The sequence below is a fragment of the Coregonus clupeaformis genome, chromosome 23 (genome assembly GCF_020615455.1).
Source record: "Coregonus clupeaformis isolate EN_2021a chromosome 23, ASM2061545v1, whole genome shotgun sequence".
Classification (NCBI taxonomy): Eukaryota; Metazoa; Chordata; class Actinopteri; order Salmoniformes; family Salmonidae; genus Coregonus; species Coregonus clupeaformis.
This window is the reverse complement of record NC_059214.1, coordinates 8432824-8457293: the sequence shown is the minus strand read 5'-3', so window position 1 is coordinate 8457293 and position 24470 is coordinate 8432824. Positions and strand designations below refer to the sequence as shown.

The 24470-nt window shown below is 42.0% G+C and overlaps 1 protein-coding gene across 2 annotated transcripts in view; it reads left to right on the top strand.

Moving 5' to 3' along the window:
- The first annotated feature begins 5190 nt into the window (after positions 1-5190).
- LOC121536603 (TBC1 domain family member 4) overlaps positions 5191-24470 on the top strand; it is a 154765-nt gene continuing 135485 nt past the window's right edge. The window contains exons 1-2 of one of the 2 annotated variants that reach the window (XM_041844002.2): positions 5191-5772; positions 5907-6310. In XM_041844002.2, the coding sequence (XP_041699936.1) occupies positions 5909-6310 (402 nt within the window). In that variant the 5' untranslated portion in view covers positions 5191-5772; positions 5907-5908. Of the gene's footprint in view, positions 6311-24470 lie in introns of both variants that reach the window. The other variant, XM_041844003.2, reaches the window with a different exon arrangement.

Genomic DNA, 24470 nt, shown 5'->3' with positions numbered 1-24470 from the left:
CTACAAGTCCATGGTGCTTGCCTACGGAGCTGTGAGGGGAACGGCACCTCCGTACCTTCAGGCTCTGATCAGTCCCTACACCCAAACGAGGGCACTGCGTTCATCCACCTCTGGCCTGCTGGCTCCCCTACCTCTGCGGAAGCATAGTTCCCGCTCAGCCCAGTCAAAACTGTTCGCTGCTCTGGCACCCCAATGGTGGAACAAGCTCCCTCATTATGCCAGGACAGCGGAGTCACTCACCACCTTCCGGAGACATTTGAAACCCCACCTCTTTAAGGAATACCTGGGATAGGATAAAGTAATCCTTCTACCCCCCCCCCAAAAAAAAATTAAAACAAAAAAATTTACAAAAATAAAATAAAAGAAAAAATGGTAAAGTGGTTATCCCACTGGCTATAAGGTGAATGCACCTATTTGTAAGTCTGCTAAATGACGTAAATGTAAATGTTAACATCACTATCAACAAGGCAGGTCCTACAGGCCCTAGTTTTGTCGCACCTGGACTACTGTTCAGTCGTGTGGTCAGGTGACACAAAGAGGGACTTAGGAAAATTGCAATTAAGTGGCCCAGCCAGAGCCGGGACTTGAACTCGATCGAACATCTCTGGAGAGACCTGAAAATAGCTGGGCAGCGACGCTCCCCATCCAACCTGACAGGACTTGAGAGGATCTGCAGAGAAGAATGGGAGAAACACCCCAAATACAGGTGTGCCAAGCTTGTAGCATCATAGCCAAGAAGACTTGAGGCTGTAATCACTGCCAAAGGTGCTTCAACAAAGTACTCAGTAAAGGGTCTGAATACATATGTAAATGTGATATGTTTTTTTATTTGTAATAAACTTGCAAAATTTTCAAAAACCTGTTTTTGCTTTGTCATTATGGGGTATTGTGTGTAGATTGATGAGAGAAAAAACAATTTAATCAATTTTAGAATAAGGCTATAACGTAACGACATGTGGAAAAAGTGAAGGGGTCTGAATACTTTCCGAATGCACTGTATAAATATGAAATGTTCCTTTGCCTTTTACTTATTTTTTGCAATTTGACCAGGGTACTACATCTTTATCACTTTATGTCTGTAATGTTGTCTGTACTGTTCAGCAGGAAAGGACTGAATAACATGCAAATACATGCGTTTCATTTGATATAGCCATTGGGTTTTGGGGTCAGTTCCATTTCAATTCAGGAGGCAAATTGAATTTCCAACCCCAGAATTGAAAAGAGCCATTTTATTTTCAACAAATGTGAGACAGTGTGAGCCATTATGTTGCTGATAACTGTGACCCAGTATGTGTGTGCACCTGGAGAAGGTAGATTTCAGTGTGAGCAGTTCAGTCAAATGCCAGATGGGCTGGTCTATCTTTAACCCAGTGGTCCTGTCTAAATTGGGGGTTTTGCACTGAATTATCATTATTTGGCTAATAATGGGGACTCAAGGGAAAAAAGGTTGGCAGGTGTGGTGGCCTCGAGGAAAAATAAAATGGGCCAATGGGGTTAGAAATACCCAGGCCGATTTCTGGTTCCAGACGGTCCCTCGTGGTCCGCCATGTGGACGGTGAGTGGCAAGCTGATGATGAAGTCACATTTACTGCATGTCTCGTCTATTTTTGGGAGTAAGGGAGCTTGCAACCATGACATCTGGTTTCAGGCCTCAGATAAAAACTTCCCTATGGCAGCATGGCTGTCAATTTTTTTTGTTGCTAAATCTAGCTAGCTGTATCAATTAATGGAACACTCACACATACCCTCTATACATGGCTGCCCATGTTCGTCCAAGAATGTACTGTTCCTTTGAGAAAACAACAGCAGATTCAAATGGGTTTTGGCGGGTATTCAAACACTTGAGCTATGAGGCTGCTGGTTTTGGTAGCCATGAGGCCTTTTGTTTTCTAGGCATCTTAGGCCTAGCTACATGGTCTGTAACCTGATTGAATGTGTGCAAAATATGAGAAGTAAGCATATGCGACCAGCTGTTGACTGCACGTACCCAGGAGACAGCGACCTTACCTTGGGTCCAGGGCCAGCTCTGTCTTGACTGCTTGGTCGGCCAGTCCAATAAAATTAGTAGCAGTTCAAAGTAGTGACCCAAAATAAACGTAAACAAAAAGAAAACCACAAAAAGGCATGCCTAAACGAAAGATTCAAAACCAAATGAAAGGCCTCACATGGCCACCAAAACCAGTAGCCTCACGGCTCTCCAAACTGGCACTGATTGACCATCACCTTAATTGACCACAGTGGAGTAATTATAAAGGCTTCCTGGTATAGCACAACCCTTGACCCAGTTGGTGCTGCCACCTGGGGGATGGAGTGTTTCCTGAATAGTGTTGCCTACCTGTGTGCTAACACTAAACTACCCCCCATATCATAACATTAGGTACACATACTAAATTCGGAGTGGCTGCGGATCTGACTTCTATTACATAGTTACACATCATACATGTTTTTGTATATATATTTGTCATTTTAGTGTTTTTAATGGTTGCAAAGGCGAGGGACGCAAATGCCACTGTATTTCAAAATCGACTCACATGGATTAGACTTAGGACTCTGAGTTTTCACATGGAAAAGTGTTGTTTGCTCTTGATAAGATAAGACATGCTTTCTGGATTCCCAAGAAAAAGTTGTTAGAAAATTCAAACATACATTTTATGGAAAATACATGTTGTGTGTTTCTGAATGTTGCTGCCTTGTTGACAATATGAATGGGTGCCGCAGATTATGGTTCAATTTGAGAAGCGCATTTGATTTAGGGAGATTCTCAATTGGATTTGCTTGACTCCTCGTTTCCTCTCCTCCGTCCTCTCCTCGCCTCCTTTTGAAAAAGGTCAATGGTAATCGAGGAGATGAGGGGAGGTGAGGAAATGTGGAAACAAATGAGCTTGTATGAAATGAGACTCTTCAGCTGAGTTTACAGAGGAAGCCCAATTCTGAGCTTTTGCCCAGTTATTGGTAAAATAACTGATCTGATTGGTCAAAAGACAAATTAGTGAAAAAAATATCAGCATTGGGATGTCTGTGTAAACGTAGCCTCCTTGTCCACTAGTGCATCATCTGGCAAATGACGTTTACAGAGGAGGAATCCCCAAATATATACAGTGGTAAGAAGAAAATGAGCTGATTGCTGACCTGTTCCCACGCCTAAATCCCCCATCCTCAGACTTTTTCTCACTCCTTACCTTGCCATATAACCACCTTCTCTCCTCCTGAACGCTAGCAATGCTTTCATGGTGATGCCACGGCACGGCATATTCTCCCTTCCTTTTGTGAATGAAAGAATAAGTGCTTTTTGTCATTATATTGTAGGAGTGCAATATGTAACTTTTTGGGCGACCTGACCAAATTCACATAGAAATGTGTTATAGATATGTCACTTTCATTGAAAGTCTAAGACGCGGTAGATCTCTTCTCTGTGCACTATTTATATTCTTCCCGTTCTTAAGTTTTGTTTTTGCGTCTTTTACTTATATTCCACAGCCGTTTAGGTGATAGAATGATTCTCTACCCCCCTCAAACTCAACTCTGGACCTCAAAGCCAGTTCCACTGCATTTTTTCATTGTTCCCCTCTAATCAGGGACTGATTTAGACCTGGACACGAGGTTTGTGCAATTAATTATCAGGTAGAACAGAACACCAGCAGGCTCCGGACCTCGTAGGGTAAGAGTTGCGTACCCCTGCTACACTATACTTGCTTGTTTTGTCACATAAACTGAAATGAGGAGAACTATTAGAATTTTAGCAACCAGGAAATGCTATGTATTATGCTGCCAGATCTCTAGTCTATGTTATCCCTTTTTGATGATGTTCATGCTCTGTGTGTTATGCCATGTGCTCCTTTGTTCTAGTTAATGTTCTGCGGTTTTCTATGTTTATTATACATGTTACTGTTAAGCCATTTCCCTCCTGATTATTCACCCGGCACTACTTGCAGCAGATTAGCAGAACTAACACAGCAGGTTAGGAGAATGAGATTAAGGTTAGGAAAAGGGTTAAGGTTAGGAAAAGGGTTAAGGTTAGGCTGAGCTAAAATGGTAGTTGTCAACAACTCCTGACCCCGACGCGACAACTAAATGGACCTGTACTCCATCTAGCCACTACCATAGAAACCATCAGTCTCATAACACCGGTATATGCCCACACCATTCTGTTGTTGGGGTACACCCATACAATTCAAACATAGAAAATCTGTTTTTTAACTAACTTAATTACCTATTTCACTCATATTGTAATTAAGTATTACAATGACGTAAATGTAAGTATAGATCATATTTCATAGAAATCTGGAAACACTGGACATTCTCTCTCTCTGCATTGTGGGGAAGGGCCGTAAGTAAGCATTTCACTGTCTACACCTGTTGTTTACTAATAAGCATGTGACAAATACATTTGATTTTAATTTGAGCTCCTTTAAAACTCATTTTGATATCATGCATGGTCAGTCATGCATGATCAGTATCCATAGCTCTGTCCATGAGTTTCAGAGTGGTTACATTTCTCCAGCCCCATCCCTCAGCTGTTTACCTAATCAGTGGCGGGGTTTCACATTGTTATTGTTTGAACTACAGATAGCCCCTTTAATGTGGGTGCCCTGTCACATGCGTTCTCTCCTGCCATTTGTTGAAGTGGCATAGCCCACTCCTTGCGCACATGTGACTAGTAGGTGGGTGTTTGAGGGTTTCTCCAAAGATTTTGATAACTGAACCAAGATAGTCCACAGCCAGTCGTTTCCAATGGGAACAAATGAGCCATCGTGAGCAGAACAAGCAAGGAGGGGGCAGAGCCAAGCACGAGCTAGCGAGATCCTATTGGCGCGTTCTACAATCATCTGCATATTTCCTATAGGGAACGCCTACTACGTGAAGTGCGCGTGTGCAATAACTCGATTCGCTTTGGCACTCTTTCCAAACAACGCGATTTTTTAAAACGTTTGCAAAGTCTACAAACATTTGTCCACTATGTTCATAACATATTCTAGTTTTGGGAACATAACTGTATTGAGATTAAATGTTTCATCGATGAGAATTTGCAGAATGTCGGCCAAATCTCTCGGTCCATCTTCTCCACTGCCCCGCAAGTGGGCTTCCTCTCACTATCATATTTGGTAGTGAGTGGAACTGCCAAGCGGATGCTTCACATTTAAACATCTAGTGAAATATCTGTCTCATTGTTCTATCTTTCTCGCGCACGGCCAGTCCGTGAATGAATGGTGGGTCTAGCAGTCTCACCACGACATCGAAGAGAACGCTAAATAAACACAACAACGTGGAGCTTTTCGGTGACAACTGACATACAGACAGACTCGTGAAGGACGGCTTTTCTTTGCAAAGGAACATATATTCTCTCGTTGTCACTGCGGTTTTGGGAAAGCCAGTTGAAAAGTCTGTTTTTCCCGGGCCGTTCAATGTTTACACATCGCTCCAGATGCCACGATTTAGCACACTGGACAAACTCAACACTGTTTGAAAAGCTCGGTCCTTGTGCAAATAGTTACTTTGCAACACAAGTAAACACCAAACGGAGCTGTCATTTCGATGGTTTCGGCAGTAAAGTTTTCTACAAATTGATGACTCCAGTGGAAGAACAAACAATATCAGCCACCACCCTGTGACAATCTGGGCAGCGAGTGCTGCAGTTGTTTCTAACGACACGAGGAACGCATGCTGTCTTTGTTGCAATAACTTTCTCTCCTCAACAAGGACTTCGTGAATTATGGGTTATTAATTGTTGCCATATAGATATTTAAAGGTGTATCTAGCCAATTGGTTTTGCAGGTGAATTGGGCACAGCACAACATTGATACATTATTGATTATCGAATGTTACTAATCGATTATTAGGGGCTGTATCATTGAATTTAACAATTAGGCTTTGAATAGTTTATTCTCTCCATTGTCCTAATTAAACAGAGATGGCGGGTCGGGATGACAAAGAGAAGCCAGATATTAAAAGGTTTTCCCTCTGGTACATCGGCTGGTCCTCTTTGGACAGGCGGACTACCCTGCCTATGTTGCCGTGGCTGGTGGCGGAGATCCGAAGGAAAAGTGAGAAGAACGAGTCTGGACGCGAGACGGGTCCTGTCCAGGCCAGGGAAGTTCAGCTAGTGCTCACGCCGCCGTTAATTCGATGTATCCCCGCCAACAATGCCACCAACTCGTCCGTCTTCATCTTTGAGCATAAAGTACAGTTTATCTCGCGGTTCATCCACAACAGTAATGACCTCACCTATTTCGCCTACCTTATCCGGAGCCAGCCCGACAACCCCAAGTCGGAGATGACATGCCATGTCTTCAGGGCGAACGACCCAAACCAGGTAGGTTGTCATAATTTACTTACAGGTGTGTCACTGTCAGAATTGCCGTTATGCTTTACAGGTGTTTGCCTACACTCAAGTTTTAAAAACGTCAATTTCCCCTAAATGATGACCTACACTGAATGTACAAAACATTAACAACACCTTCCTAATATTGCGTTGGCACCTTCTACCATACCCCGTTCAAAGGCACTTAAATATTTTGTCTTGCCCATTCACCCTCTGAATGGCACACATACGCAATCCATGTCATCTCAAGGCTTAAAAAAAAATCCTCCTTTAACCTGTCTCCTCCCCATCATAGCTTTCACCTGGTTAGACTGTCATGGAAAGAGTAGGTGTTCTTAATGTTTTGTATACTCAGTGTGTATTCTTTCATTTGCAAGGATGTGGAGGTATGGTACCACCTGATTCATGATCCATTTTAAATGGGTCAAGTACAATTGCCAGACAGTTGCACCAGCTACTCTCAAGCATAAGCCATAAAACAATGGGCAACCTCTGGAGAACTCAGAACTTTACCACAGTGGTCCTCTTTCTCTAGAGTAGGCCTAGCTCTTGAGAACCGAAGGGGGCCCAATGGGGCTTGCATGCTGACTACGTGCGTGCGTCTGCATGTTGATTTTGTCTATCCCCACCAGACGTGATCGTGACACGCAGGTTAAAATACCAAAATCAATTGTGAATCAATTATATTAATTTAGGGGCAGGTCGAAATACACATGAAACATTCAGCGCGTGGAGCATCTGAAATAAAACCAAGTTCTATTTTAGTGCTTGGATATGCAGACACTCGCAAGCAGTGTGGGTGAAATGATGAAATAACGCGTTTGTTATCGCTCATGCATGCAATGTGGCCGGTGTGGTTTGCCTTTTACAGATTCCCCTCTTAAATGTCGTGTAGCGGTTATTTCTCAATGCCAGAAATACATATAATAGTAAGCTAGTAAGCTGAATTCAGATAATGCATGTCATAACAACAACAAGATGCCCAGCGCTTTAAGCCAAGCCTCCTCCACCCGCAAAATTCCAGTCACTTCCCGCGCCCTATACTCGTCTGTCCAATGCATGTAAATAGCTCACCCGCTCCATAGCAAGCTGCTCTATCCGCACAAATTTTTAAAGCAATTTTAAATTGAGCTAAATGTTTTTAAAAAATGATTTCAGATGTTTCAAAAGGAACGATATAAACTGTTATTTTTGGAGGGTTCGAACCGTTTCAGAACTTTTATTTTGCTGGTCGGAACGGAACCAACAAAAATAATGGTTCTGTTCAGAAGGAAACAAGTGGAAAATAATTTTGGTTCCAAGCCCTGGTTAATATACCGCATCAACTACATAAATATCTGATAGGGTCCATTATCTGCCACCTGGACTGTAAGGGTTCTCAGCTGATCCTATGGAGGGAACTACAAGCCTGACGCTCGGTTTTAATATTTAGAATTGCTTGCGATACGGCTTTCGACATCAACGAGAAATAATAGTTCAAATAAAAAATCTACACTTAATGTAGCGGTTTTGCACAGATCCATACAGCTATTTGTGCCTCCTTCCGTCAAAACTACAGTTCCCCAGTTACGCTTACACATAGGTGTTCGGAGCACGCTAGACTGCTAATTAGCACAGGTGGTCACCTCTATTTTCTGTAAACAAGCACTGTAACATGGAGATATGGCCATGTGTACACTAAGCCGAGGTGCTCCCGAGTGGCGCAGCACTGCATCTCAGTGCTAGAGGCGTCACTACACTCAAAAAAATAAAGGTTCCTGGAGGATCCTTTAGGGGTTCTTCATATTGAAACTGTGGGGGAACCTCCATAACTTCTTCGAATAACTCTTTAAAAGGGTTCTTCAAAGAACCCCTTTTAATGGATCTTCAAAGAATCGTTTGAATAACCTTTTTGTGGTTAATTTTTGAACTACTCCCCCCTCTCTTATTATTATTATTAGTAGTAGTAGTAGTAGTAGTACTCTGTAGCTCAATTGGTAGAGCATGGAGCTTGTAACGCCAGGGTAGTGGGTTCGATCCCCGGGACCACCCATATGTAAAAAATGTATGCACACATGACTGTAAGTCGCTTTGGATAAAAGCGTCTGCTAAATGGCATATTATTATAGTACGCTTAACAATAACAACAATACCACAATATTTTAGTTGTCAGTGTTTTATTAGGATTTTAGTGGCAAAGCAGAATAAAAAAATCAAAATATAAGGTAAACTCCCAGCAGAGCCAATGGGTCCAATGGGTATACAGTGGGGGAAAAAAGTATTTAGTCAGCCACCAATTGTGCAAGTTCTCCCACTTAAAAAGATGAGAGGCCTGTAATTTTCATCATAGGTACACGTCAACTATGACAGACAAAATGAGATTTTTTCCCCCAGAAAATCACATTGTAGGATTTTTAATGAATTTATTTGCAAATTATGGTGGAAAATAAGTATTTGGTCACCTACAAACAAGCAAGATTTCTGGCTCTCACAGACCTGTAACTTCTTCTTTAAGAGGCTCCTCTGTCCTCCACTCGTTACCTTTATTAATGGCACCTGTTTGAACTTGTTATCAGTATAAAAGACACCTGTCCACAACCTCAAACAGTCACACTCCAAACTCCACTATGGCCAAGACCAAAGAGCTGTCAAAGGACACCAGAAACAAAATTGTAGACCTGCACCAGGCTGGGAAGACTGAATCTGCAATAGGTAAGCACCTTGGTTTGAAGAAATCAACTGTGGGAGCAATTATTAGGAAATGGAAGACATACAAGACCACTGATAATCTCCCTCGATCTCACCCCGTGGGGTCAAAATGATCACAAGAACGGTGAGCAAAAATCCCAGAACCACACAGGGGGACCTAGGGAATGACCTGCAGAGAGCTGGGACCAAAGTAACAAAGCCTACCATCAGTAACACACTACGCCGCCAGGGACTCAAATCCTGCAGTGCCAGACATGTCCCCCTGCTTAAGCCAGTACATGTCCAGGCCCGTCTGAAGTTTGCTAGAGTGTATTTGGATGATCCAGAAGAGGATTGGGAGAATGTCATATGGTCAGATGAAACCAAAATATAACTTTTTGGTAAAAACTCAACTCTTCGTGTTTGGAGTACAAATAATGCTGAGTTGCATCCAAAGAACACCATACCTACTGTGAAGCATGGGGGTGGAAACATCATGCTTTGGGGCTGTTTTTCTGCAAAGGGACCAGGACGACTGATCCGTGTAAAGGAAAGAATGAATGGGACCATGTATCGTGAGATTTTGAGTGAAAACCTCCTTCCATCATTGCCAACAAAGGGTATATAACAAAGTATTGAGAAACTTTTGTTATTGACCAAATACGTATTTTCCACCATAATTTGCAAATAAATTCATATAAAATCCTACAATGTGATTTTCTGGATTTTTTTTCTCATTTTGTCTGTCATAGTTGACGTGTACCTATGATGTAAATTACAGGCCTCATCTTTTTAAGTGGGAGAACTTGCACAATTGGTGGCTGACTAAATACTTTTTTCCACCCACTGTATCCTCTGGCATGTTGATGTTAATGTCTGATGTTCTCCGTATCCATAGCCAGAATGATTTTGCAGTGCATGGTGATCAAACAGGTTTCCTGTTATATTCATCAGAGGTGTAGGGAGGGTGAAGTCTGTGAATCCAAAAAATATTAATTATACAGATGATTAACAAAACATGCACATGACAGTACTCATACCTTGGTATTTGTGGTAAATGTGAATGAAAAAAACCATTTTGATAATGGTTTTTATACACATACCTTGTCCATAATGTAGAGGCCTATGGGATTTTCATTGAAGAGGTAAGGGAGGAGGATGGTAAATGTGATCTGCATAACATACCAATACCAATTGACATACCTTTGTATGCCTCCTCGTCTGTAAACCTGCAGACACAGACACAAAAGTGAGCAGTTCAGTCATTTGCACCCAATACAGCTAGCCTTCAACATATTCTTATAGCATACATATTCTTACCTCTTTGTTGATTGATATCCATTGAATTGTATCTATTTTCTGTTTTGCACAAATATGAAAAGATATTGGTTTTATGATGATACCATCTATCAATTTAGATCCTACAAGGGACAACCCTTACCTTAAATTAAGGAGTTAATCTTTACATTGTTCAGTTAAGTGCCTGCACTTCAAAGAACTTTGAGGATCTTAGAAGAACCCTTGTTGAACCCCTAATTTTTAGAGTATACAGACCCTGGTTCGATTCCAGGCTGGATCACAATCCGGCCGTGATTGGGAGTTCCATAGGGCGGCGCACAATTGGCCCAGCGTCGTCCGGTTTGGCTTGGGTAGGCCGTCATTTTAAATCAGAATTCGTTTTTAACTGACTTGCCTAGTAAAATAAAATAAATAATAATAACCTTAACCTGTAAAGGTGTGTAGTAATTTATTTGTTGCTGATATGAAAGGATACTTTGTTTCCAAACCATCCCGCAAGCAATGTGTTTTAACGTTCAGACCGAGCATTAAAAAAGTCCCTCTGGAAGAAGATCCTTTCATCAATAGGCGCTAAATGTAGTTTAGTTTGAGTGGGCTGGAGTAGGCCTAGTGATAACACACTCTCTTTAGAATCATGAAAAAAGAAGACTATTTAATTGGTCAATTAAAACATGTTTTGGCTGCGGTATTAAGTATTTAGGCCATTGTGGTGGTGGGATAGAATAGGCAACTGGATTTAAATATAGCCTAGGCTAAGATAATCCAGATCAGGGCTGTATCCGTAAGATACAGGGGATCAAACATCTCTGACAGACTGTGTTTTGACAAGGGATTCATAGACCCAAAATTGAATCAGCAGCTTTTATATGCAATGATCAACACATCATGAGTGTTGCCTCATCGCCTGGTACTTGTTGTTCAGGAAGGGGAGCAGCACTGACTGGACTAGAAGAATCAATTTCCCCATTATCATCTCTACTTCTTTGTGAAAAGTGTTCTGCATTATCCAACTTGCATAGGTCTAGAGACTAGCAAATATTGTGCTAGTTCCAATAGTTTAAAAAAATTAACTATTTGCATCAACTTTTTGAGTATTTCCAACATGAATTATAATATACAGTGAGGGAAAAAAGTATTTGATCCCCTGCTGATTTTGTACGTTTGCCCACTGACAAAGACATGATCAGTCTATAATTTTAATGGTAGGTTTATTTGAACAGTGAGAGACAGAATAACAAAAAATAAATCCAGAAAAAGGCATGTCAAAAATGTTATAAATTGATTTGTATTTTAATGAGGGAAATAAGTATTTGACCCCTCTGCAAAACATGACTTAGTACTTGGTGGCAAAACCCTTGTTGGCAATCAGAGGTCAGACGTTTCTTGTAGTTGGCCACCAGGTTTGCACACATCTCAGGAGGGATTTTGTTCCACTCCTCTTTGCAGATCTTCTCCAAGTCATTAAGGTTTTGAGGCTGACGTTTGGCAACTTGAACCTTCAGCTCCCTCCACAGATTTTCTATGGGATTAAGGACCTTAATGTGCTTCTTCTTGAGCCACTCCTTTGTTGCCTTGGCCGTGTGTTTTATTGTTTAACATTGTTTTCTGTTTTTGATTATTAGCCATTTTAACCTACTTTCGCAGGCATTGTTGAGCATAGTACTAAATCCACTAGCAGTAGCCTAAGTGGAGGTAGAGCTGCAGGCATTGTAGGATGCTGCATTTGTGCGCATGACCTTGTCGATTGTTGGGAATGGGTGTTGTCATCTTTGAGCGTCAATTTGTCCGACGGTTTTGATATCCGTTCATCATGATCCATTACACCTCATAGCACAAACTGCTTACTACTAATATAGAAATATCATTTTATTTCTGTAAAATAATCATAGTCTGACATTTTTCAATTACCCACAATCTTCTAAAAAAACAGAGCCAAATGATAAATTGTAAGAACTTAATTCTTACGTTGATAGAAAATATTATAAAAATTGAGTAAATTAAACAATTTTTTTTACTCCAAAATAATCATTCAGATTTTTCATTATATTCAATTGAATTTGCATTTTCAAATGTCATGCATTTTTGAACACTCTAAAAATAGGTAAGGTATTTAAATATTGAAGTCAAACCGGAAACCTGCATTTCTAGATTTGTTGGGGTAATATTTACAAAGTCCCTGAATAGTTTTTACAGTGCATTCTTATTCTGGCCCCTTCGCTTTTTCAAAAATTTGTTAGGTTACAGCCTTATTCTAAAATGGATAAAATATAACATTTTCCTCATGGAAAAAAAAAAGATACCTTATTTACATAAGTATTCAGACCCTTTGCTATGAGTCTCAAAATTGAGCTCAGGTGCATCCTGTTTCCATTGATCATCCTTGATGTTTCTACAACTTGATTGGAGTCCACCTGTGGTAAATTCAATTGATTGGACATGATTTGGAAAGGCACACAGCTGTCTATATAAGGTCCCACAGTTGACAGTGCATGTCAGAGCAAAAACCAAGCCATGAGGTCGACGAAATTGACCGTATAGCTCCGACATAGGATTGTGTCAAGGCACAGATCTGGGGAAGGGTACCAAAAAATGTCTGCAGCATTGAAGGTCCCCAAGAACACAGTGGCCTCCATTTCTAAATGGAAGAAGTTTTGTTAGCACCAAGACTCTTCCTAGAGCTGGCCACCCGGCCAAACTGAGCAATCGGGGGAGAAAGGCCCTTGGTCAGGGAGGTGACCAAGAACCCGATGGTTGCACTGACAGAGCTCCAGAGTTCCTCTGTGGAGATGGGAGAACCTTCCAGAAGGACAACCATCTCTGCAGCTCTCCACCAATCAGGCCTTTATGGTAGAGTGGCCAGACGGGAGCCACTACTCAGTAAAAGGCACATGACAGCCCGCTTGGAGTTTGCCAAAAGGCCCCTAAAGGACTTTGACCATGAGAAACAAGATTCTCTGGTCTGATGAAACCAAGATTGATCTCTTTGGCGTGAATGGCAAGCGTCACGTCTGGAGGAAACCAGGTACCGCTCATCACCTGGCCAAGAATGGCGGTGGCAGCATCATGCTGTGGGGATGTTTTTCAGCGGCAGGGACTGGGAGACTAGTCAGGATCGAGGGAAAGATGAAGGGAGCAAAGTACAGAGAGATCATTGACGAAAACCTGCTCAAGACCTCAGATGGGGGCGAAGGTTCACCTTCCAACAGGACACTGACCCTAGGCACACAGCCAAGACAATGCAGGAGTGGCTTCGGGACAACTCTGAATGTCCTTGAGTGGCCCAGCCAGAGCCTGGACTTGAACCCGACCGAACATCTCTGGAGAGACCTAAATATAGCTGTGCAGCGACACTCCCCATCCAACCTTACAGAGCTTGAGAGGATTTACAGAAAATAATGGAAGAAACTCCTCAAATACAGGTGTGCCGAGCTTGTAGCGTCATACACAAGGAGACTCAAGGCTGTAGTCACTGCCAAAGGTGCTTCAACAAAGTACTGAGTAAAGGGTCTGAATACTTATGTAAAACTGAAATATTTGTGTGCAAACATTTCTAAAAACCTGTTTTTGCTTTGTGGTTATGGGGTAATGTGTGTAGATTGATAGGGGGGCTATTACTGAACAAAATGTGAAAAAAGTGAAGGTCTGAATACTTTCTGAATGCACTGTATATCCTAACCACATTTCTAATGATCTGTGTGTGCGCGTGTGCATGCCTTCCATGCCCTGGCTTGTGTTTCATGTTACAGTTGGATCACGTGATATGGGGTAGCCTAGTGCCAACTGCCAATGTCATACCAGAGGCATCTTAACACCTCCAAAGATATACATAACTACGCTGACTCTCTCACCCTCAGTCCATTTATACCTCATTTTTACAGCAGTCTCTTCGATTTTAAAGGTCATGAACAGTCAAAATCATGTTTTTCATGACATTTGATGTTATTTGGATGAAACCAGATCAAAGTATGATGACCAAAGTATAAAAAATGACTTTGATCATAAAGTTACTGGTCCCCTCCCCTGTGTCAAACACTTGTATTAAGGAGGCAGGATTATTAAGGGGATAGTGACATCACTAACTCTCTCATATTAATACACCAATGGTAACATGATATTGCATCCAAGTTGTTTGACATAGGCATTTCAAAGAGCTGTCAGTCAAGGCGAGCTCATGAATATAAGGTCCCGCCTAGCCTGTCTTTTCCTGGTAAATTGAGCATTTCTATCGAAAACAAATGTTATGGGTGAAAGTTTTGTCCCTCAAAAGGCTATTTTACATGGGAATTAGAATGACTGACTGTTCGGGACCTTTTTAACAATAAAAGCCTGTCTCAAATAGTTCTCACACACAAGCATACAGTAGTGTTCAAGTTTTTAAAGGCCCTATACTGGCCTGTTTTTACTGTATCATGTTTCCGTGGTATGTGCAAGGCCAGACCAGGCTGTTTGTCTGCTGGTGAAAGCTGAGAGTCACAGTGAGTGAGGCAGAGAGTAAATGCTTGGAAAATAGCACCAAAACTTTTTTACTTTTGAGGTGTTGTTGGGCCTCTCAGCTACATACATACATACATACATACATACATACATACATACATGATGCAGCACTAGGAAAGGCAACATTAGCAGCATGTCCCTGTTTAGCTTGCTAGCGTTGTTGTTATGCAAGTTTAACTGGCTGGGTAGCAACATGTGCCAGATGGACCATGAGGAATGCACCTTCACCCACACCAACTGGGCTGTGTTCCCCTGGCTAGCTACCTCTCTGCACTTATCGGACTACCACACGCACCAAACTGTCCTTTCCTTTTTATGGGAGTCATTGATCACTGTGTGTTTCTAAAGTGCTTTGTTTTGACACGTTGTATTCCAAGTTTGAAGTAGGCCTACACCTGGAACACCTAGGTGTGTTTTTCACTGCGTTGAAGAAGGAGTAGACATGTCCAGACTCCTCTTACCCAGTTATTTTAGGACACTGAATTTAACCACTCTTCTGCAGGACAAAGCAGGACTAGGAGACACACCGAAGCACACTCAGAATATCTATTCTTGAAGTTTGTTTTAGAAATAGCTTATAGACAGATATTGTCAAGCTTAAACATTTGATCATGTTAACCCATGTCTTTAAAAAAGGTATAATCTTTGTAAATGATGTCATACATAGGACTGGTGGAGTTATGTCACATGCAGCTATGAAAGATATATGGAAATGTCTGCTCTACCCAAACTTACAACCAACTAATTGCAGCATTACCGCAAACATGGAAGAGGCATTTGGAAGGGGGAAAATATAAGGAACTTGTCTGTCGGCCCTGCATTAAAAACCAAAATTGGTTAACTAAAATTATGATAAATAAAAAAATCTATACCCGTTTCATTTAATGACCCAAAATTGACAGCTGTGCCATATATATTGCAAAATAGTTGGGAAGAGATTTTCAATGTACCGATTCCATTGTTTATGAACTGATAAGGAAAACGACGCCGTATTCAAAACGTAGCATTTTACAATTTTAATTATGTAACAAATTCTAGCAACCAATAGAATGTTTTTTATATATGGGGGATACAACCTTCCCAGCTCTGCAGATTTAGCTGCGAAGAGACAGTCAGTTTGATAATTTATTTTGTTACTGTCCATATGTAGCTTGTTTTTGGTCACAGGTCCAGGAATGGCTGAAGAATTGCAACATTTACCTGGAGCTAACTCTGCAGATAGCAACACTGGGTGATTCGAAAAGTCATAGTCAATCGTGATGTCTATCTTTGCTTGACATCATGGGAAAATCAAAAGAAATCAGCCAAGACCTCAGACATTTTTTTTTAGACCTCCACAAGTCTGGTTCATCCTTGGGAGCAATTTCCAAACGCCTGAAGGTACCACATTCATCTGTACAAACAATAGTGCGCATCGATAAACACCATGGGACCACACAGCCGACATACCGCTCAGGAAGGAGACGTGTTCTGTCTCCTAGAGATGAACGTACTTTGGTGCGGAAAGTGCAAATCAATCCCAGTACAACAGCAAAGGACCTTGTGAAGATGCTGGCGGAAACCGGTACAAAAGTATCTATATCCACAGTAAAACGAGTCATATATCGACATAACCTGAAAGGCCGCTCAGCAAGGAAGAAGCCACTGCTCCAAAACCGCCATAAAAAAGCCAGACTACGATTTGCAACTGCACATGGGGACAAAGATCGTACAGTTTCAACCGCAGACCACGTGTAACCATGCCAGCCCAGGACCTCTACATCCGGCTTCACCTGCGGGATCGTTTGAGACCAGCCACCCGGACAGCTGATGAAACTGTGGGTTTGCACAACCTAAGCATTTCTGCACAAACTGTCAGAAATCGTCTCAGGGAAGCTCATCTACATGCTCGTCGTCCTAACCAGGGTCTTGACCTGACTGCAGTTTGGCGTCGTAACTGACTTCAGTGGGCAAATGCTCACCTTCAATGACCACTGGCATGCTGGAGAAGTGTGCTCTTCAGGATGAATCCCGGTTTCAACTGTACCGGGCAGATGGCAGACAGCATGTATGGCGTCGTGTGGGCGAGCAGTTTGCTGATGTCAACGTTGTGAACGGAGTGCCCCATGGTGGCAGTAGGGTAATGGTGTGGGCAGGCATAAGCTACGGACAACAAACACAATTGCATTTTATTGATGGCAATTTGAATGCACAGAGATACCGTGACGAGATCCTGAGGCCCATTGTCGTGCCATTCATCCGCTGCCATCACCTCATGTTTCAGCATGATAAGCTAGAAAATGTCCGTCCCGTCCATATCCGAGAAATCCTATTTCAGCAGGCTCTAGATGGACAACCAAGAAGGCCAATCGCAAGAGGCGGCAAGCAAAGCACATCCACAAGTGATAACAACGGCCACCATTAAAGCCTGATTCAACTATTCACTGGAAAGCATCACCAAATATGTGGATTTCTGACCAACAAGCCACACTTAAAGGTAACACTAACGAACAGATGCAAAAGTTATTCCAATCATATGAAATCCATAGACTAATACCTTATTGAAATTGACTGATTTTATATGAACTGAAACTTTGAAATTGTTGCGTTTTATATTTTTGTTCAGTATATTAAGACAGGCAAGTCCACATTTCTCACGTAATTTAGAATGTAATAATAATTTGAATATCATTGGCAAGGCGTTAAACAAAATGCATTACTCTGAAAGTAATGATACACACAAAATTTTTCGCGGGTGATCCAAGAAAATTGGATGACCTGAGCTCAATGAGATTTCATAGCAAGGGGTGTGAAAACAAAATTATAAAAACAAAGGAACACTCAAATAATCCAGATCTGAATGAATGAAATAATCAAATTAAATACTTTTTTCTTTAAAAGGTGAATGGGCTGACAACAAAATAATACAAAAATAATCAATGGAAATCAAATTTATCAACCCATGGAGGTCTGGATTTGGAGTCGCCCAAAATTAAAGTGGAAAACCACACTACGGCTGATCCAACTTTGATATAATGTCTAAAACAAGTCAAAATTAGGCATCAGTAGTGTGTGTGGCCTCCACGTGCCTGTATGACCTCCCTACAACACCTGGGCATGCTCCTGATGAGGTGGCGGATGGTCTCCTGAGGGATCTCCTCCCAGACCTGGACTAAATCATCCGGCAACTCCTGGACAGTCTGTGGTGCAACGTGGCGTTGGTGGATGGAGCGAGACATGATGTCCCAGATATGCTCAATTGGATTCAGGTCTGGGGAACGGGCGGGCCAGTCCATAGCATCAATGCCTTCCTCTTGCAGGAACTGCTGACACACTCCAGCCACATGAGGTCTAGCATTGTCTTGCATTAGGAGGAACCCAGGGCCAACCGCACCAGCATATGGTCTCACAAGGGGTCTGAGGATCTCATCTCGGTACCTAATGGCAGTCAGGCTACCTCTGGCGAGCACATGGAGGGCTGTGCAGCCCCCCAAAGAAATGTCACCCCACACCATGACTGACCCACCCGCAAACCGGTCATGCTGGAGGATGTTGCAGGCAGCAGAACGTTCTCCACGGCGTCTCCAGACTCTGTCACGTCTGTCACATGTGCTCAGTGTGAACCTGCTTTCATCTGTGAAGAGCACAGGGCGCCAGTAGCGAATTTGCCAATCTTGGTGTTCTCTGGCAAATGCCAAATGTCCTGCACGGTGTTGGGCTGTAAGCACAACCCCCACCTGTGGACGTCGGGCCCTCATACCACCTTCATGGAGTCTGTTTCTGACCGTTTGAGCAGACACATGCACATTTGTGGCCTGCTGGAGGTAATTTTGCAGGGCTCTGGCAGTGCTCCTCCTGCTCCTCCTTGCACAAAGGCGGAGGTAGCAGTCCTGCTGCTGGGTTGTTGCCCTCCTACGGCCTCCTCCACGTCTCCTGATGTACTGGCCTGTCTCCTGGTAGTGCCTCCATGCTCTGGACACTACGCTGACAGACACAGCAAATCTTCTTGCCACAGCTCGCATTGATGTGCCATCCTGGATGAGCTGCACTACCTGAGCCAATTGTGTGGGTTGTAGACTCCGTCTCATGCTACCACTAGAGTGAAAGCACCGCCAGCATTCAAAAGTGACCAAAACATCAGCCAGGAAGCATAGGAACTGAGAAGTGGTCTGTGGTCACCACCTGCAAAACCAGTCCTTTATTGGGGGTGTCTTGCTAATTGCCTATAATTTCCACCTGTTGTCTATTCCATTTGCACAACAGCATGTGAAATGTATTGTCAATCAATGTTGCTTCCTAAGTGGACAGTTTGATTTCACAGAAGTGTGATTGACTTGGAGTTACATTGTGTTGTTTAAGTGTTCCCTTTATTTTTTGAGCAGTGTACATATTTCTGTGTTTCATTTTCAATAGATTTGTAAAAATGTCTTAAAATTGTTCTATTTGTCATTATGGGGTATGAATACATTCTGGGTATGAATACTTTCTGAAGGCACCAAATTTTCCAGTCTTGGCTAGAACACAAAGATATATCAAGATATTAACAATTGGTTCAGTAAAAGTCTAAATAATACATCCCAGTACAAGTCCACAAAATTGGGGGAGTGCACAAGCTTGTGAAGCTAAGATATGATACAGTACATCAATATGCATCACATCTACAACCGTTATGATGTTATGGATATCATAATGCTGTAAAAGGATACTGACAATGTAAAGAAACAATTTATAGACCATATAAAATCTTGATGAAAGTTAGCTTTACAGAGAAAGTTTCAAGATGGAAAAAAAAAACTGTATCTAGAAAATGTTATATTTGCATTTTAGTCATTTAGCAGACGCTCTTATCCAGAGCGACTTACAGTTAGTGAGTGCATACATTTTTCATACTGGCCCCCCGTGGGAAACGAACCCACAACCCTGGCGTTGCAAGCACCATGCTCTACCAACTGAGCTACAGGAGGCCTCTTCCCCATCAGGAGGCTGAATTTTCTTTGGCATGGGTCCCCAGATCCTCAAAAGTTTATATAACCGCACCATTGAGAGCATCTTGACTGGCTGCATCACCGCTTGGTATGGCAACTGCTTGGCATCCGACTGTAAGACGGTTAGTCGAGGTAATTGAGGTAATATGTACATGTGGGTAGAGTTAAAGTGACTATGTATAGATAATAAACAGAGTAGCAGCAGCGTAAAATAGTGGGTGGGGTGGCAATGCAAATAGTCTGGGTAGCCATGATTAGCTGTTCAGGAGTCTCATGGCTTGGGGGTAGAAATTGTTAAGAAGCCTTTTGGACCTAGACTTGGTGCTCCGGATGTGACATTGCCTATCCCAGTCTTTAAAAGACTGTAGAACACGCAAACAAAACTCAAGACACTTTGAAATGGTCTGCATTGCTTCATTAACCATATCATATTCATAACTAACACTGGGGGACGTCTGTGAGTGGAAAAACAAGCTTTATGAGCTAACTAAAATACATAAAATTACCCTGTAATGGTGTAAATTCATGCCATTTCCTGCTTAAACTGTGTAGGCTTATTAAAGCATGCGGGAGCAGCATGTACCAAATACCAGGCTCTCTTTTTCTTTACTCAACATAGCTCTATTATTGGCCCGGCGGCAACAGTGATGTGTTGATCAGGGATGAGCACACATCTCTCATTCATTCTTGTGCAACTGGGTGACCCTTAGCATGGATTCCACCCTCTGCTGTGCCCCAAGGCCTGTCCTATTCTGTGTCTGAGCCAGTCAACTCAAGGTCCCAGTGACACCTGGGGGGCTGCCTTGTCTAGTCCCCAAGCCAAGTCAGAGCAAGAGTGAGGAGCGTGACCAGGTTGGTGCTAAAACCACTGACCCAGAATGGCTGAGGTCATCATAATGGGACTAAATGGAGTTAAGGCCTAATCCTTACTTGAGAAACGTAGGCTAAATCTATTACCAACATTTTCTTATTCTAAAATAATTAATTATGATAATAGGAGATTTAAGTCAAAATTTGCATGCATCACAGTTAGGAAGGGAACTGCCTTGAATTGTGTTTCTCTTGCAAAGAAGTTGGGCTTGCCTCCAGCCTGGTAACAGTGTTGACATTGTTTCAGATGCTAATTTGGACAGCGTCAAACCGCTGACCAAGGTCGAATCATATATCATATCATATCTGATGATCAGTGAGTGGGCTAACTGAATGACTAAACTGCCTTGTCATGTTTTACCTGTCTGTCTCCTCCATGTTAAAAATAAAATTGTTAACCCTGTTGTATTTATAACCACTTTGGACTGATAGTTGACCAAAGTCACAAATCAAACCATTCTTAGTAGTTATTTTGATGGAAAAATCAGCCTGTTCATTCATTATTTGAACTGTCTTATATAATTAAGCAATAAGGCCTTAAGTGGTGAAGTATATGGCCAATATACCACGGATAAGGGCTGCTCTTATGTACGACGTGAAGTGGAGTGCCTGGACACAGCCCTTAGCCGTGGTATATTGGCCATATACCACAAACCAGAGGTACCGTATTGCTTTTATAAACCGGTTACCAATATATTTAAACAATGAATTACATTTTTTCTTTTTTTTTCTTTTGAGAAATAAATTCATACTATTTCATCCTTCCACCAGAGGATATAGTCTGCACAAAGATCTGGTTGCTAATACCCTTTGCAAGTGATGTCATAGTTCTGGGGTCATGTCCTGGGTCTTTTTGAATGGGCTTCAAGATCATATAATAAAATTCATGAAAATGCGGCCATTTAAAGCTAGAGTCCTTAGTTGCTACATTCATTTTTGGATTTACAGTGCCTTCAGAAAGTATTCACACCCCTTGACTTTTTAAACATTTTGTTGTGTTACAAAGTGGGATTTAAAATGGATTTAAATATAATTGTTTTGTCAACAATCTACACAACATACTCTGTCAGTGAAAGAAAAATTCTAACATTTGTAAAAAAAAGTATGAAAAATAAAACACTAATATACTGTATTTTTATTAGATTCAACCCGTCGAGTCATTACATGTTAGAATAATCGTTGGCAGCGATTACAGCTGTGAGTCTCTAAGAGCTTTCCACACCTGGATTGTGCAACATTTTCCATTTATTATTTTCAGAATTCTTCAACCCTTGTCAAATTGGTTGCTAGACAACCATTTTCCGGTCTTGCCATAGATTTTCAAGTAGATTTAAGTCAAAACTGTAACTCAGTCACTCAGGAACATTCACTGTCTTCTTGGTAAGTAACTCCAGTGTATATTTGGCCTTGTGTTTTAGATTATTGTCCTGCTGAAAGGTGAAATCGGGTCCCAGTGTCTTGTGAAAAGCAGACTGAACCAGGTTTTCCTCTAGGATTTTGCCTGTGCTTAGCTCCATTCCATTTATTTTTATCCTGAAAAACTCCCCAGTCCTTAACGTTTACAAGCATACCCATAACATGATGCAGCCAGCATATGCTTGAAAATATGGAGAGTGGTACTCAGTAATGTGTTGTATTGGATATGCCCCAAGCATAACACTGTATTCAGGACAAAAAGTGAATTGCTTTGCCACATTTTTTGCAGTATTACTTTAGAGCCTTATTGCAAACAGGAATCATGTTTTGGAATATTTTTGTTCTGTACATGCTTCCTCCTTTTCACTCTGTCAATTAGGTTGATATTGTGGAGTAACTACAATGTTGATCCTTCCTCAGTTTTCTCCTATCACAGCCATCAAACTCTGTAACTGTTTTAAAAAGTCACCATTGGCCTTATGGTGAAACCCCTGAGCGGTTTCCTTCCTCTCCGGCAACGGAGTTAGGATGGACGCCTGTGTCTTTGTTGCGACTGGGTGTGTTGATACACCATCCAAAGTGTATTCAATAACTTCACCATGCTCAAAGGAATAGTCAATGTCTGATTTCTTTCTACCAATGGGTGCCCTTCTTTGAGGCATTGGAAAACCTCCCTGGTCTTTGTGGTTGAATCTGTGTTTGAAATGCACTGCTTGACTGAGGGTCCTTACAGATAATTGTATGTCTGGGGGTACAGAGATGATGTAGTCATTAAAAAAATCATGTTAAACACTATTATTGCACACTGAGTGAGTCCATTCAACTTATGTGACTTGTTAATCACATTTTTACTCATGAACTTATTTAGGCTTGGCATAACAAAGGGGTTGAATACTTATTGACTCAAGACATTTCAGCTTTTCATTTGTTATTCATTTGTAAAATTTAGAAAAACATAAATCCACTAACATTATGGGGTATTGTGTGTAGGCCAGTGACAAAAAAAAATCTAAATGTAATCCATTTTAAATTCAGGCAGTAACACAGCAATATATGGAAAGGGTCAAGGGGTGTGAATAATTTCTGAAGGCATATTAATGTTAAACAGTGCATTCGGAATGTTCTCAGAACCGTTGACTTTTTCCACATTTTGTTATGTTTCAGCCTTATTCTAAAATGGATTAAATATATATTTTCCCTCATCAATCTACACAGAATAGCCCATAATGACAAAGCAAATACAGGTTTGTCGAAATTTTAGCAAAAAATATAAATATATAAACGGAAATATAACATTTACATATAGACCCTTTACTCAGTACTTTGATGCAGCACCTTTTGCAGTGATTACAGCCTCAAGTCTTCTTGGGTATATAATATAATATAATATGCCATTTAGCAGACGCTTTTATCCAAAGCGACTTACAGTCATGCGTGCATACATTTTTGTTGTGTATGGGTGGTCCCGGGGATCGAACCCACTACCTTGGCGTTACAAGCGCCGTGCTCTACCAGCTGAGCTACAGAGGACCAGGGTATGACGCTACAAGCTTGGCACACCTGTATTTGGGGAGTTTCTCCCATTGTTCTCTGCAGATCCTCTCAAGCTCTGTCAGGTTGGATGGGGAGCATCGCTGCGCTGCGCTGCTATTTTCAGGTCTCTCCAGAGATGTTCGATCGAGTTCAAGTCTGGCTGGGCCACTCAAGGACATTCAGAGACTTGTCCCAAATGCACTCCTGCATTGTTTTGGCTGTGTGCTTAGGGTCATTGTCTTGTTGGAAGGTGAACCTTCGTCCCAGTCTGAGGTCCTGGACGCTCTGGAGCAGGTTTTCATCAAGGAACTCTCTGTACTTTGCTCCGTTCATCTTTGCCTCGATCCTGACTAGTCTCCCAGTCCCTGCCGCTGAAAAATATCCCCACAGCATGATGCTGCCACCGCCATGCTTCACTGTAGGAATGGTGCCAGGTTTCCTCCAGACCTAACGCTTGGCATTCAGGCCAAACAGTTCAATCTTGGTTTCATCAGACCAGAGAATCTTGTTTCTCATGGTCAGAGTCCTTTAGGTGCCTTTTGGCAAACTCCAAGCGGGCTGTCATGTGCCTTTTACTGAGAAGTGGCTTCATTCTGGCCACTCCACCATAAAGGCCTGATTGGTGGAGTGCTTCAGAGATGGTTGTCCTCCTGGAAGGTTCTCCCATCTCCACAGAGGAACTCTGGAGCTCTGTCAGAGCGACCATCGGGTTCTTGGTCACCTCCCTGACCAAGGCCCTTCTCCCCCGATTGTTCAGTTTGGCCGGGCAGCCAGCTTTAGGAAGAGTCTTGGTGGTTCCAAACTTCTTCATTTAAAATGATGGAGGCCATTGTGCTCTTGGGGACCTTTAATGCTGCAGAATGTTTTTGGTACCCAGATCTGTGCCTCGACACAATCCTGTCTCGGAG